Here is a 12,672-nt window from a genome sequence, read left to right on the forward strand (position 1 = left end):
TGCAACCTGCACCCCTGCCATGCATCTACCTCTGCTTGTGCTTCAGCACAGAATCAATATTGGTGTTTCAAAGGTCCTTTCCAACCTAAATGATTCTGTGTTTCTATTATCCTGCACTTTGTGCTTATTATTTCCAACCACACGTGGTCCTGAACCTGGAAACGCTCTGTGGAAGGCTCCTGCATAATCACAAGTGCTCCTCTCCTCCCTCTCAGACCCAGGGCCAGATGCTGCCCTGTGCCATGGGCTGCCTGCCTGAACTTTGACTTTTCCTCTTGCTTCTCCTATTGGGCAATATATTGCTTGTCATCACGAGGCCAATGACTCCTGCTCCCTCTGAGCCCTGGGCAGTAGCCTTCAGTGTTCCCACAGCATAAAACACCACAGCTTTCTGCTGTGTGCTGGCCTATGTGTGCATGGATATGATTTAGTGTGGATTTTCCTCTCACTAGACTTGATAATAAATACTTGAGGAGTCACTGGGGAGGCCTTGCTCTTGCTGAAAGGGTTGACAGTGGATTTTTATGACCTTTTTTTGAGGGTACTTGCATATCAAGTTGAGCTTTCCAGAAAGATGCTTTGGTTTTGAGCATCAGGCAGCAAGTCCTCTTTGAGATGAGTGCTGGTGTTCCTCTTGCTGGTGTGAAGGGACTGCATACAGGATTTTAGTGTTCTGGGACTGTCCACATATGTGCTGCTGAATTCCTGCTGTCTGGAGACCATTAAATATGTCCTGGGAGGTGTAGTAACAAACACAGCACTACCTCAACAGACAGATCAAGGCTTCAGAAGCAAGCTTGCTCCTCCTGCCAGCCACACTATACACTTTTACCAAAGCTCTGGGGGAAGAATTTTACTGCAAGACCCAGGAATTGAGATTTTTAAGGATGTGTCAGGCCAAGGGAGGATTGAATTTCAAACACATTGGTACCTGTACAGGTCAGGGAAGGGTGTGGATGCAGAAGAACCTGTTGCCCTGTCACCCAGACCAGCCCAGGAGCTCGAGTAGCCTTCACTCCTCCATCTTTGGCTTACAGGCTTACAACCTGATGTGAGTTTGGTTATCAAAGCTGCTGCTGAAGGATATTTAATTTACCTATTGCCAGAGGTGCCTGGTTATCTTGGGATGCTGACTGCCAAAGGCAGACACTTGCATATCTCTTGTTTTTGCTGTAGAGTTTGGTTTGGGGCCAAAAGCTCTTTATTTCCCTGGGTGTCTTTGAGGGTTATCAAGTGTTGTGTTCTCTCCCCATTCCCCATCTCACTGCCTGGTCCTTCTCCACAAGGAGCAAGGGGAATGTAAGGTGCCTGCATTTCAGTGGTGCTTTTCTACAATGAAATCAGGTGAAATGCTGTCAGCTTTGGAAAGAGAGAATAATCAAGCAGGTCTAGGTACCCAGGCCAGTTTCTTGGTCTCATTTGGTGACCCTATAAACCATACAAACTAGCTTAGAGAAGGTAAATGTGCTGAGTGTGTTAATCACAGCTGAGCTAATTAACTACAAGCTTCTAAGACAGCTTTCATTGCACTTTCAGGAGCAGCTCTTGCTGGAGATTTACACTGGTCAGGGATATCCCTAAGCTGCCCTGTGGTTTTATCGAAGTCAGGGCAGCCTGGCTGCTTTTCTCCCAAGATGAGCAGGGGACTGGGACATCTTATGAGGAAAGGCTGTTAGCCCTGGGGCTGTTCAGCCTGGAAAAGAGAGCACTAAGGGGGGACCTCAGCAACACTTAAAAGTACCGAAAGGGTGGGTGTCAGGAGGATGGGGTGATACTTTTTTCTGTGGTGCCCACTGACAGGACAAGGGTTGATGGACATTAGCTGGGACACAAAAAGTGCCACTGGAAGAGGAAGAGAAACTTTGGTGCTGAGGTGAGGGAGCCCTGGCCCAGGCTGCCCAGGGAGGGTGTGGAGGCTCCTTCTCAGGAGGTTTCCAATCCCACCTGGACAAGTTCCTGTGCCCCCTGAGCCAGGGGAACCTGCTTTAGCATGGGGTTGGGCTGGAGGAGCTCTGCAGGGCCCTTCCAGCCCCCACCACTCCATGATTCTGTGAAACCCAGGGGGAAAAGAAAACAATCTTTGCTTTTTCACCTGAAGCCAGGAAGGTCAGAGCAGTGGCTGATGTGATGTTCACTCTTTCCCAGGTGCGTGTTACTACGATGCCAACCAGTCCATGTACGTGTTCGGTGGCTGCACACAGAGCAGCTGTAACGCCGCCTTCAACGACCTCTGGAGACTTGACCTGAACAGCAAGGAATGGATCCGACCCCTGGCATCAGGTGAGAGGTGACAGATGTGCAGCTCCCCCACGGGTTTTATCATTATCTGACCAGTTTTCAGGTTATCTCCTTCGTGGTTCTGTCATACAGACTGTGTGTATCCTCGTGCCTGCAGCACTGTGCTGGCTTGTTTCCCTGTACTCCAGCTCAGTGCTGGTTTGTACCACATAGGATGAGTGACACTTACAGCCAAGAGAGCCTAAAGCTGAGGTTGTATGGGTTTGTAATAACTTTGGTAGCTGCCACTTCAGGTATTTCGAGGAGTGGAGGAGACATGCCCGTGCTGGCTACCCACAGCAACGGGGAGAGCGTGGGAAAACAGGTACATTCCTGCAGCCCTCGTGCTCTGAGCAGGGCAGGAAAATGCCACAGATGATTTCCCACACTGGGGGTTTTTTTTTTGTGCTCCAAATGTCACCCACAGCACACTTGTTTTTCATATATTTCTGAACTTGACTAAAATAACTTTGATAGAAGCAGAAGAATTGGGGAAGCTCTTGGTGGGGAGGGGTATTCAGAATTAAGCTCACTATTTCAGCAGAATCTTTATGTTTTAATGAAGAGAGGGAAGAACAGGAGGAAGCTGGAAAGGAAGTTGGTGTTAAATTAGCCACGTCAGCAAAAGCTTTACATTAATGAAAAGTAGGAAGAAGCAAAGGAGCTCAGCACCCACCAAGCACTCCTTGCTGAATGCCAACTCCTTCTGATCTTGCTTTGTGTGCTCCAAGCATTGTGGGTTACTCAGTTACTGTGAAGTCATAGTCTCTTGTCTGATGCTTTTTTCTTGTGTGAAGTCCTCCAAAATCCATCAGTTTACTGGTGCTGTCTGGGAACTGGTCACATGTCACTTGGACATGTTAACAGATAACTTAGTGCTTGGTAGCAGTCTAAGAGACTAAGAGTGTACACAACTCTTAGTATTTTGATTTGCTTTTTGAGTCTGCACCTCCACCATATGATGCCTACAGGTGAGAATTGAGTATTCATGGACTTAAAATGGAGGAAGAAAACAAACAACAACCGTACATGTACGTGGAAACTGCCTCTCGATCTTCCTCCTCCCCTGCTGTAGTGCTGTCCTTCTGCTCAGCTCTGCTCAGGGGTGGAGAAGAGGCCATGGGTAGCATAAACAGGATACTGGGTGATGCAGACCTTTGCTCTGACCCAGGACATCTATTCTTGCAGCTCAGTGAGTTCTTCCGTTGCGTTGAATGCGGGGCACGACTCGCAGTCGCGTTGAGTCCAGCCGCCGGCACCCAGCTCTGCTCAGTCACTCTCTTGGTATTTCACCAAGTCAAATTCCCACTGCCTTACTAACAAAATAACACTTTGAAAAGAACGAGTCCTGTGGGAATATGTGTCAGAATGAAGTCCCATGGGAAGATCCCCTGAGGAAATATTTCTGCATGCTGTCATGAGCGCTGGGTAGCGAGATGGGATCGCAACTGAAACTTCAGGCAGTCTCACTGAACAGAGAGAGCTCTTGTTCCTCAGTCTTCAGAGGAGATGAGTCACCCCACGTTTCTGCCCCTTGGTGATTTTTCTTACACATAGCTGCTGCTTTTTTTTCCTTCACTCTGGTTGTGGGGTGGTTTTTTTTTGGTGCCCTTAACCAGAGGGTTGGCAGCCGCTGCCTGGGAAAGAATAGTGACTGGAGGGGGTAAAAGCAGAGAGCTTTGAAACTCAGGAGTCAGATGCAAATAAGGCAGGAGGGATTTAGATATTATTTATTTATTAAAGAAGAGCTGACATTGATTTATAAACACCCGCTGTGTGTGCAGGCTACTTGCTTCTGGAGGTTGAGGAGGAGGAGGAGTTCCCACACCTGGCCCTATGCACTCTAGAGGGTAGGACTTGCTCCAGAATAAGACAGCAGCTTTTCCACAAGGCCAATTCTTTCTTGGAGAGATGTGATCACACTCTCATTGTGCCCTCCTTAAGCATGAGCATCTTATCTAATGGGATACACGAAGGGAACTGGAGCCTGGGGCCAGGGCCACACTAAATGTCTGGAATACAGCTCAGGTGAGCTGAAACGACTTCATCTCTTTCCCTTCTCTGAAGGGCTTTTCCGGGAGAAAACACCCTTCTTGTTGTTATTGTTTATTCATACCTGGTTTCGTTGGGGTTTTCCTGCTTGCAGGCATTAGATTACATGAGAGCTGGGTAATTCATCTCCAGCCTGAGCTGCTGTGCTTCATCTGGGGGTAAATATTTAGCCTTCAAAGAAATAATTGGCCCGTGTTTCTTTAGTCTCAGAGATGGGGGAGGGAGATAATTGCTTAAAAAAAACCCTAATTTTTGAGGTTTCATAGTGTTTTTTTGCTTAGATCTTAAACAATGGCATTGACTTTCTACTTATGAGGCTGGAGCAGAACAAGAGAGTTGATGCATGGCTTTTATGTCATGCCTTTTACTGGTAGGGTTTAATGCTTTACAAAGGAAGGTGTAAGGCAGCAGGATCTCTATTTTAGGAACTTGAATGCCTCTAAACTTTTTCTCCCTCGAGCTTTTGTGGCCACTTTGGAGTTACTTTCCACCTCCTCCACTCCCACAAGAGTCTTGCTGGAGCAGGAGGGGAGTGATAATTCATGGCCTGTGTCATGTGGGAAGCTCTCAGTGTTATCTCAGGGTAGGTGGTCCCTGGGTGCCTCTCTCCATGTGTTGGAGCTCTTTGCATAATTTGCATAATTAATCTGGGCACTTCTTTAATATTTAGCCTATCTGCACAGAGGAGAACCTGATGGAAGACTGGAGGTGGTTTATGCTGGAGTCTGTTTATCCAGCTAGAGGCAAGGGTTAGTCTTGACTCCTCTGTAGCTCAAGCCACAGCCCACCACTCTTCCAGCAGGCAGGATGACTTTGACAGTGAACACCCACTGGTGCTCCCCAGAAATGAGCTGAAACAGCCAGGAAAGAAACCAAACCCCAGTCAAAACAGAGAATGAATGCAATGGGTAACACAGAAGTTCCCATAGTGAGGGCTTTGACTTGGGCTTGCTGACACCTGGAGTTGGCTAAGCAGGGATTTGGCCCTGGATCTGCTGCACTGGTGGCAGGGAAGGTTTGTCCTGTTTCCATGCAGGTCTGTGAAACACTCTTGATGAGGTCCCTTCCATCTCTGTGTCATTAAAACTGCTGGCAGGTCTTAGCAGAGGCTGGCTTGGCCAGGAGTGCTGACCCAGGCCTTTTACCATTGTCTGTGTCTCCTGATCTGCTGCAGGGGATAATTTATAGGCAGAATTGGGAGCATATCCCCAGGCAGTTGTCCTTCTGGCCTGCCTGTGCTATTTCAGACCCCGTGTGTTTCTGCAGACTTTCTCCCTTCCTGTATTTGTTAGTTTATATTCCTTGGGAGCCCTGTGCTTGGCCTCTGTCTGTGCACTCAGCTGGGAAACACCTTTTATAAATCAGAGAGAAAAATGCCAATAGTTTTGCCTGTGCTCCCAGGGGTTTGTGGGACAGAAATGGAAAGCATTTCTTTTTGAAACCAAGCTTTTTACTGTGCTTATAATGTAAGGAATGGCAATCTAAAGACCAGGTCTTTGCAGGGAGAGGAAGGCTGCCTCAAGTCCTACAGGGTCTATGAATCCTCACTGTAGTTTCTGCTTTATGAACCTAGGCCAAGTGTGCTCCTCCTATTTGATCCCATCTTCCCTATGACTACCTGGGAAGACAAGAGAGCTGAAAAGACCCTGTCCCACTCCTTGACACTGAGTGTTTTTCCACTGCTGGGCTGTGATAGCCCATTCTGGTATCAGGGAGTTCAGGAGACTCATGACTCTGCTTTTCCTGTTTGCTGCAAAAAGGCTCTTGGTGTGGCTGGCCCCATCTCCACCCTTCCACCCAGGAGGTTAAAGCTCCCCAGGACCTGTTTCCTGGTGTTTTTGTCTCCCTGAGATCATGCTGCATTCACTTTTGCTGGGGAGATGGGAAAGCTGCTTGTCTCTTTCTCAGGATTTCAGAGTAAAACCAGGCTTGGAGGCAAAACTCATTCATTAGGTGCTCTGCTCCTCTCTGTTGGTGTTCACAGTGTCAAGACTTGTCCTCATCTGAGCAGCTGATCCTCTCTGCTTTAGCTTGAAAATTAAGAGACCTTCAGCCTGAAATTTGCACTGAAAACCTCCTGGGCAGCCTTAACACCACACAGTCCCTGTGCAAAACAACCTCTCCCACGCCCATTCCTCTTAGCTCTGTTCTTCCCCCAGGTCCCCTCTGTGCTTTTGAGTGGGAGCCACTGAGGATCAGTTTTCCCCATGTGAGCTGAGGGGAAGGTGCCTTTGATTGGTGTTATGTCAACAAAGCTAACAGCCCAAAGGAGGTAGGAGAGACTCTGCTGTCGCCTGCCTGAGGTGGTTGTATCAGATGTGGTCCCAGTGCGGTGGGAGGCTGAAAGAGAAACCTGCCCGTTAGTCATGGAGCACAAGGGTTTGCCCATGACAAAGCTATGCAAGAACCTTGCCCCCAGCAAAAGGGGGAAAAAATCCCCCAAACATGCCCTGTTTTCATCATCTAGAAAACACTTGGTGATGGTTTTCACCACTAGAAAACAATGGCAAGTTTTCAGAGCAGTTGATGTTTCATAATGCTGGTCCTGAGCCAGGATGAGCTTCTTGTTCGAGGCCTCCTCGGTGATGGGAGCTCTGTGGGGCTGAAAGGAGCTGAGCCACAGCGAAGGACCAGCCTTCCCAAGGAAGGGAGGTGGTCATGCAGCTGAGATCCAGCAGCTGGCCAGCCCTCCTCATCCACAAATCAATGTGATGCCCTCAGGCCCGGTGTAAATAACTTGCCAGACTGGTGGCTGCAGGGCAGTGCAAGGGATCAATGAGGCTTCTAAAGAATAAATGGTTGTTAGAGCACTGGAAGCCACCTCACAGTGGGATTTAAAACCCACTGTGACAGAGGATCTGAGATTGTGCAGATTGTTCAGTCCTTGGTTGTGTTTTGCATCTTCTTTTCCTCTGAATAGCAGCAACCAGCAGAGATTTGTTACTGAAATACTCTGCCCTGACCCTGTGTTGCAATTCTTCTCTTCCCATTGCAGAGTGACCCTCCTTGTGGTTACCACAGCGAGTGATCAAAGGCACATCCTTGCTTTGGGGATTAAAAAATAGCCCCAGATCCACAAAGTCCTGACCTGACCATGGCAATAGCTTCTCTAGAGCATCACTGCTCACTCTGTGAACTGCTGCTGATCCCCTTCACACCATTTGTTTGTCACACAAGGAAGGAAACCAAGAGAAGCAGGCAAGAAACATTCAAAACTGAGCCCCAACTCATTGCCCCTCACAGCACTTGAGGAGAAAGGCTACAAAATGATCTTGGTGTACCCATGTGTTTCCAAAGGCAGTGTTGTGGGGTTGAAAGTCCCTTTTAACTGAAGGTGTGCCAAACGTTTTAATACGAACTTGGGCTCACCTTGAGCACCCTGCAGCCATGTCATAGCTACTGGGCTCTTGGGAATGCAAAGGAGTGAAAAAGCTGATACCTGGCACAGAATAATGGTTCTAATTACAACTGCAGCTACAGGCTGTGGCTGTCTGATACTTCAAAGCAGAACAGGTTAATGAGACGGCTGGAAATCCCTTGCAGTATCTACAGAGTCATTCTGCTGCTGTCATATCCAGTGCAGCCTGAAAGAGAAGAAAGCTTTCTCCAGCTTTTTTTTCCCCCTGATCTGATTTGTTTCTTCCTCATTGCCCTTTGAATTGAGTAGCATTAGAGCATCTTTCTGCCTTTGCACAGCTAAAGCTTTCTGTGTTATCAAGGAAAAATCCCTGGGGTTTTTTGCCCTTTGAGCCCCAGAGTGACTTGACCCCATTGGAAACTGCCTTAATTGTGGTGAGAATGCTGCTTGCTTATCACACAGCCAATTTCTGCCCTTCTGAAACGAAAACATGAGTTTCTGGGCTTGGCTCATGCCATCCTTTGGGACAGACAATATGGCAGCACAGGTTGCTTGGAATTGCTTTCTCTGGGTATATATATTTTTCCCCTCCTTGGGCTCACAGGTTTACAATGGTAGTATGACAGCTGTATCCTCCAGCCCAGTGTTGACCCATCATACTGGGAGTGATGAGGAGTACTGAAGGATGGAGCCTTGCTGAAATTTAGGCTGAAATGAAAAGGCAAAGTGCATCTTTTGAAGCAGAAGCCTGGCAAGTAGAGTAATCTAGCTGGTGGTACATGCAGACATGCTGCAAAGCACAGCACCTAGAGGTTGTTTCCTTGCAGGTACACAAGGCAGTAGCCTTGCTGCTTCCAAGTGTAAACTGCAACACCTTAACTTGCAGTGCAAAAGGATCTGGCTTTGCTGCGTTTGGAAACAGCAAACCATGCCCTGCTCTCTGAAGAATCCAACAGCCTGAATAAGGAGTTTCAGCTTCATTAGTACCCTTCCAGAGAGCGAGCTCAGAGCTTGTTTGACAGGCTCTGAGCTGTGGCTCTGCAGGGCTCGGGTGCTTCTCAGTGCCCTTTGGTCCCTGGGTTAGTCTGTGTGAGGCAGACAGGATGGTGATTTGTTCCTTTCTTTGCTTGGGTGGTTTGGAAAAATGTCTCTAATGAAATTTGTCTTATTGAATATGAAATATTTCAAGGGCAAGAGATGAAAAATTAGGTGAGGGGTTTGTTGGTTGGTTGGTGGTGCCTTGTTGGGAAAGGCATGGAAGACTGGCTTCCAGGAGGTTAACCCATCACTGCTTGGGTTTGATCAGCTTGCTCTGTGGCAGTGATGAGGTGCCTTATCTGAGTGGGCTTAGGTTTACAACACATGTCTACCCTCCCTTTGAATTACCAGGCGCTGTCTTCTGCTCTCGTGGCCTCTCTGACTGTTTTAACCTCTGTGAGTTTTCTGTCGTCTTCTGATTGACACCTGCTTGGAGAGACTGTTCAGATGCTTCAGAATCACAGAATCCCAGAGTGATGGTAGTGAGAAGGGCCCTGCAGAACTCCTCCAGCCCAACCCCCTGCTAAAGCAGGTTCCCCTCACTCAGGGGGCACAGGAACGTGTCCAGATGGGGTTGGAAACCTCCTGAGAAGGAGCCTCCACACCCTCCCTGGGCAGCCTGGGCCAGGGCTCCCTCACCTCAGCACCAAAGGACTTTCTCCTCCTGTCCCAGTGGCACTTGTTGTGTTCCAGCTTGTGCCCATCACCCCTCGTCCTGTCACTGGACACCTCAGGACCAAGTGGTACCCCATCCTCCTGACACCCATGCTTTAGATACTTAGAAGGGTTGCTGAGGTCTGCCCTCAGTCTATTTTTCTAGGCTACACAGCCTAGAATAAACCCCTTAAACTCTTTAGGTGGTCAGCATGATGAGAAATGGATGTGGGCTACTGCTGCCAGGCTGAAAAATATACCTGTGCCTCCTTTTCTCAAGCACCACATCTGAAAATCATCTCTTTGCTTGGCTTTCCATTCCTCCCTCTCCCTGCTCTTGCCAGGCTGCCGCCTGCTCCTTATCCCAGCTGGCACTGAGGAAGTTTTCCATATCTCTGCACCAGGTTCCTGTAGCATTCCAATACCTGCAGAGGTCACAGGAACAACGTTACTGAGCGATTCTCTTACGGCTTGAGGCAGGGGGCAGAGTCTGTTTGACAATTAAACTGAGGAGTGACTGGTCCTCCACTGGGCTGCAGACACAGAGGGATACTGCTGCCGTCACTGCTGTGGCATCAGGGCGCAGGAATGCGGCGCCGGAGGCGGCCAGGAATCGCTTTGAAGAAGCCAACACGCCCTCACACGGAGGTGGGAACGGGCCCAGGGCTCAGGGCCGGCAGCAACCCAGCCAGTCTGCATCTGAGGAGCTGGCACAGCGGTGCTGAGGCTTGGTAAAGTTGCTTTTCCATCAGCAGGCCAAAGCAGCTGGCGGTTTGTGTCCCCTGTTCCCCTCTCTCAGTGCGCTGCGGTATTGGGAAGTTGGGCACATTTTTATCTGCAGATGAAATGTGGAGGGAGGGGGGAACAGTCCCTGCTGTGGGAAATTTGCTCCTCAGAGCCATGACTCGCCTGCTGTCGTCAGCAGGGCAGCAAGACACGTCTCTCTGACCCTGGTGCTTCCTCGGGGAAAGATGCTTTAGCCCTTGGATGCCCTCTTGTCCTGCCCTGGACAGTTTGGCCTGACGTGACAGAAATACATTGAGGGGGGGCAAATGCAGCAGAGGAGGCTGGATGAGACGTGCCTCAAAGGGAAATGGATGGTTTATACCATGATCTGGGTTTTCTGTTGGTGCAGAAATGGAGTCAGGCAGGACATTACTCCTTGAGCCTATGCATTAGTTTTAGCCCACGAGATGCTGGATCCTCTGACAGGGAAAGCCCAGGGCTCTGTGTAAGCTGCAGTCAAAACAGCCCTGAAAGAGGGGAGTGTTTTTTTCTTTCCCTGTTGCACTTCACAGCTCACTAGCTGCCACCCCTCCTCGCTCACATTCAAAAGCAGACACCCAGAAGAGCTGCCAGGAGTTTTTCAGGAGCACTAGCTCAAATGTTAGCCATGGTAACCAGCAAGCCTAAGCATCTAATGGAGCAAGAGACTTGATGAGGAATGGTTTTGGTAATGCTTTTGTCTCCTGGATGATGAGGAATTTAGTCAGGATGTTAAATCCTGAATGGCATTCATCTCTCTAGAAGCCTTTTTTTTGTCTCTTTGCGTGGAGCAGCCCCATCAGTGTGGCTCGAGCAGAAAGACATGAAAAATAGCTTATTGCTTTAACCTTCTCAGATGTAGATTCTCAGAGAGAAGCTCCCTGGACACAGATCCCTCCAGAGATTAACAGAGGAATTTTTCCCACTATTTCCTTCATCAGCTCTGGGGTGGATGAGGAGAATTTTTAACCTCCCTGGTCCAGTTTGTGAGGAGCAAAGGGAGCCAGGAGCAGGGATGGGGTGGCTGGCTCATGCACACTGCTTTGCAGCATCGTGGGTACTACAAATTCACTTTAAATGTGACCCCCAGGCCATCTGAAAATATCGCTATGGGGGAAAACTATTTGCAGCCCTGATGGTAAATATGGTAAATAAGTCCACAATCTGCAAAAATAGGTTGAGAGTCTTTACATGAGAGTCTTTACATAGCCACAGAAGTAGTTGTATCTTGTTGATGGTGCTGAGCATCTGGTTGCTCACAGTGAGCCTGGAAACTTCTGAAGGTCTCAGTGCATCTGAGAGTTGGGTACATGCTGTTGGAGTGATGAGCAGGAGTCTGTCCTGCAGCACTCCTTCCTCTGCTGCTGGAGTGATGAGCAGGAATCTGTCCTGCAGCACTCCTTCCTCTGCCTTGGAAAGTTGATGCTTTTGAACAGGCCTTTCTTGCAAACTGGTACTTCCCTAAGCAGAAGTTAGGGTGGCTTTTGCAAGTTTTGGTTTGGTTTTCTTCTCTTCTGGCAGGATTTTTGGTTCCCTTTCAGGGGTCTGTCTTTTTCCTGGCGCTGATTTCACAGCCCTGTGGAGAGTTTAATTTCTTGTGGCTATCTGTTAGTCTGGGTTTGGCTGACTGGAGCCAAGGTATTTGCAAGCTGGCAGGAGGCTGTGAGAGCAGCCAAGGCATCTGTAAAACCTTCTATTTTATTTCCTTTTCAGGAAAAAGAGGCTTTAAAAATATGCAAACGCAGCCACACATACCAGTTGTTTACATTGGTGGTGTCTCACATCTAATGAATGCATTGCAGCAGTGAGGGAGCCGATAGCCTGAACCAGCTCCTGCCTGAGGCTGCTGCCCTCAGCCCAGACTCTGCCCTCGGCAGCAGCTCAGGAGGAGCCCAGGACTGATGGGGATCTGTCCACACACGAGCTCCCTGGTCATTTCATATCTTCTTGTTTCTTTTCTTCTCCCTGTCTCAAAGCCATCTCTCCTTGGCAGGTACATGCACCTCTGCGTGGGAACAACTCTGTTTTAGGGAGGGAGGCAGTGAAACAAAACCCTGCTATGCCATGGCTTGTGAGCTGGGAAGGAGCTTTAAGAGGAGCCTTTGGAACGATCCTCAGCAATTTCGGGCAGGCTGTGCTGACACCTATCGGCAACAGCTCTTCCCGAGGCTTGGCAGCCAGCAGGCACCCAGCCATACTCCAGCTTTTCCTTCTTGAAGCTGATGCTGCCCTTGTGCCTTCACCTTAAGGACTCTGTCTACCAAGATTACATCCATCGAGACTGAACAGACAATATCCTCTTTGCACTCTGTACCCTGGCCAGTGTGATGTGCTTCATAGAATCACAGCATCACAAGGGGCTGGAAGGGACCTGGAAAGCTCATCCTGCCAGAGCAGGACCACGTAGAGTAGGGCACACAGGAACTCGTCCAGCTGGGTTTGAATGTCTCCAGAGAAGGAGACTCCACAGCCCATCTGGGCAGCCCTGTGTAGCCTGATGGGATTTGTACATCTTTCCCAAAAGCACC

General features: G+C 48.9%; 1 protein-coding gene across 6 annotated transcripts in view; it reads left to right on the plus strand.

The window, feature by feature from the left end:
- Nucleotides 1-12,672, plus strand: part of FBXO42 (F-box protein 42) — a 49,552-nt gene that overhangs the window by 23,054 nt on the left and 13,826 nt on the right. For all 6 annotated transcript variants that reach the window (XM_062013101.1, XM_062013098.1, XM_062013096.1 and 3 more), the window contains one exon: nucleotides 2,146-2,280. In XM_062013101.1, the coding sequence (XP_061869085.1) occupies nucleotides 2,146-2,280 (135 nt within the window). The remainder of the gene's footprint in view (nucleotides 1-2,145; nucleotides 2,281-12,672) is intronic.

The sequence above is a fragment of the Colius striatus genome, chromosome 21 (assembly GCF_028858725.1).
Source record: "Colius striatus isolate bColStr4 chromosome 21, bColStr4.1.hap1, whole genome shotgun sequence".
NCBI classification, from domain to species: domain Eukaryota; kingdom Metazoa; phylum Chordata; class Aves; order Coliiformes; family Coliidae; genus Colius; species Colius striatus.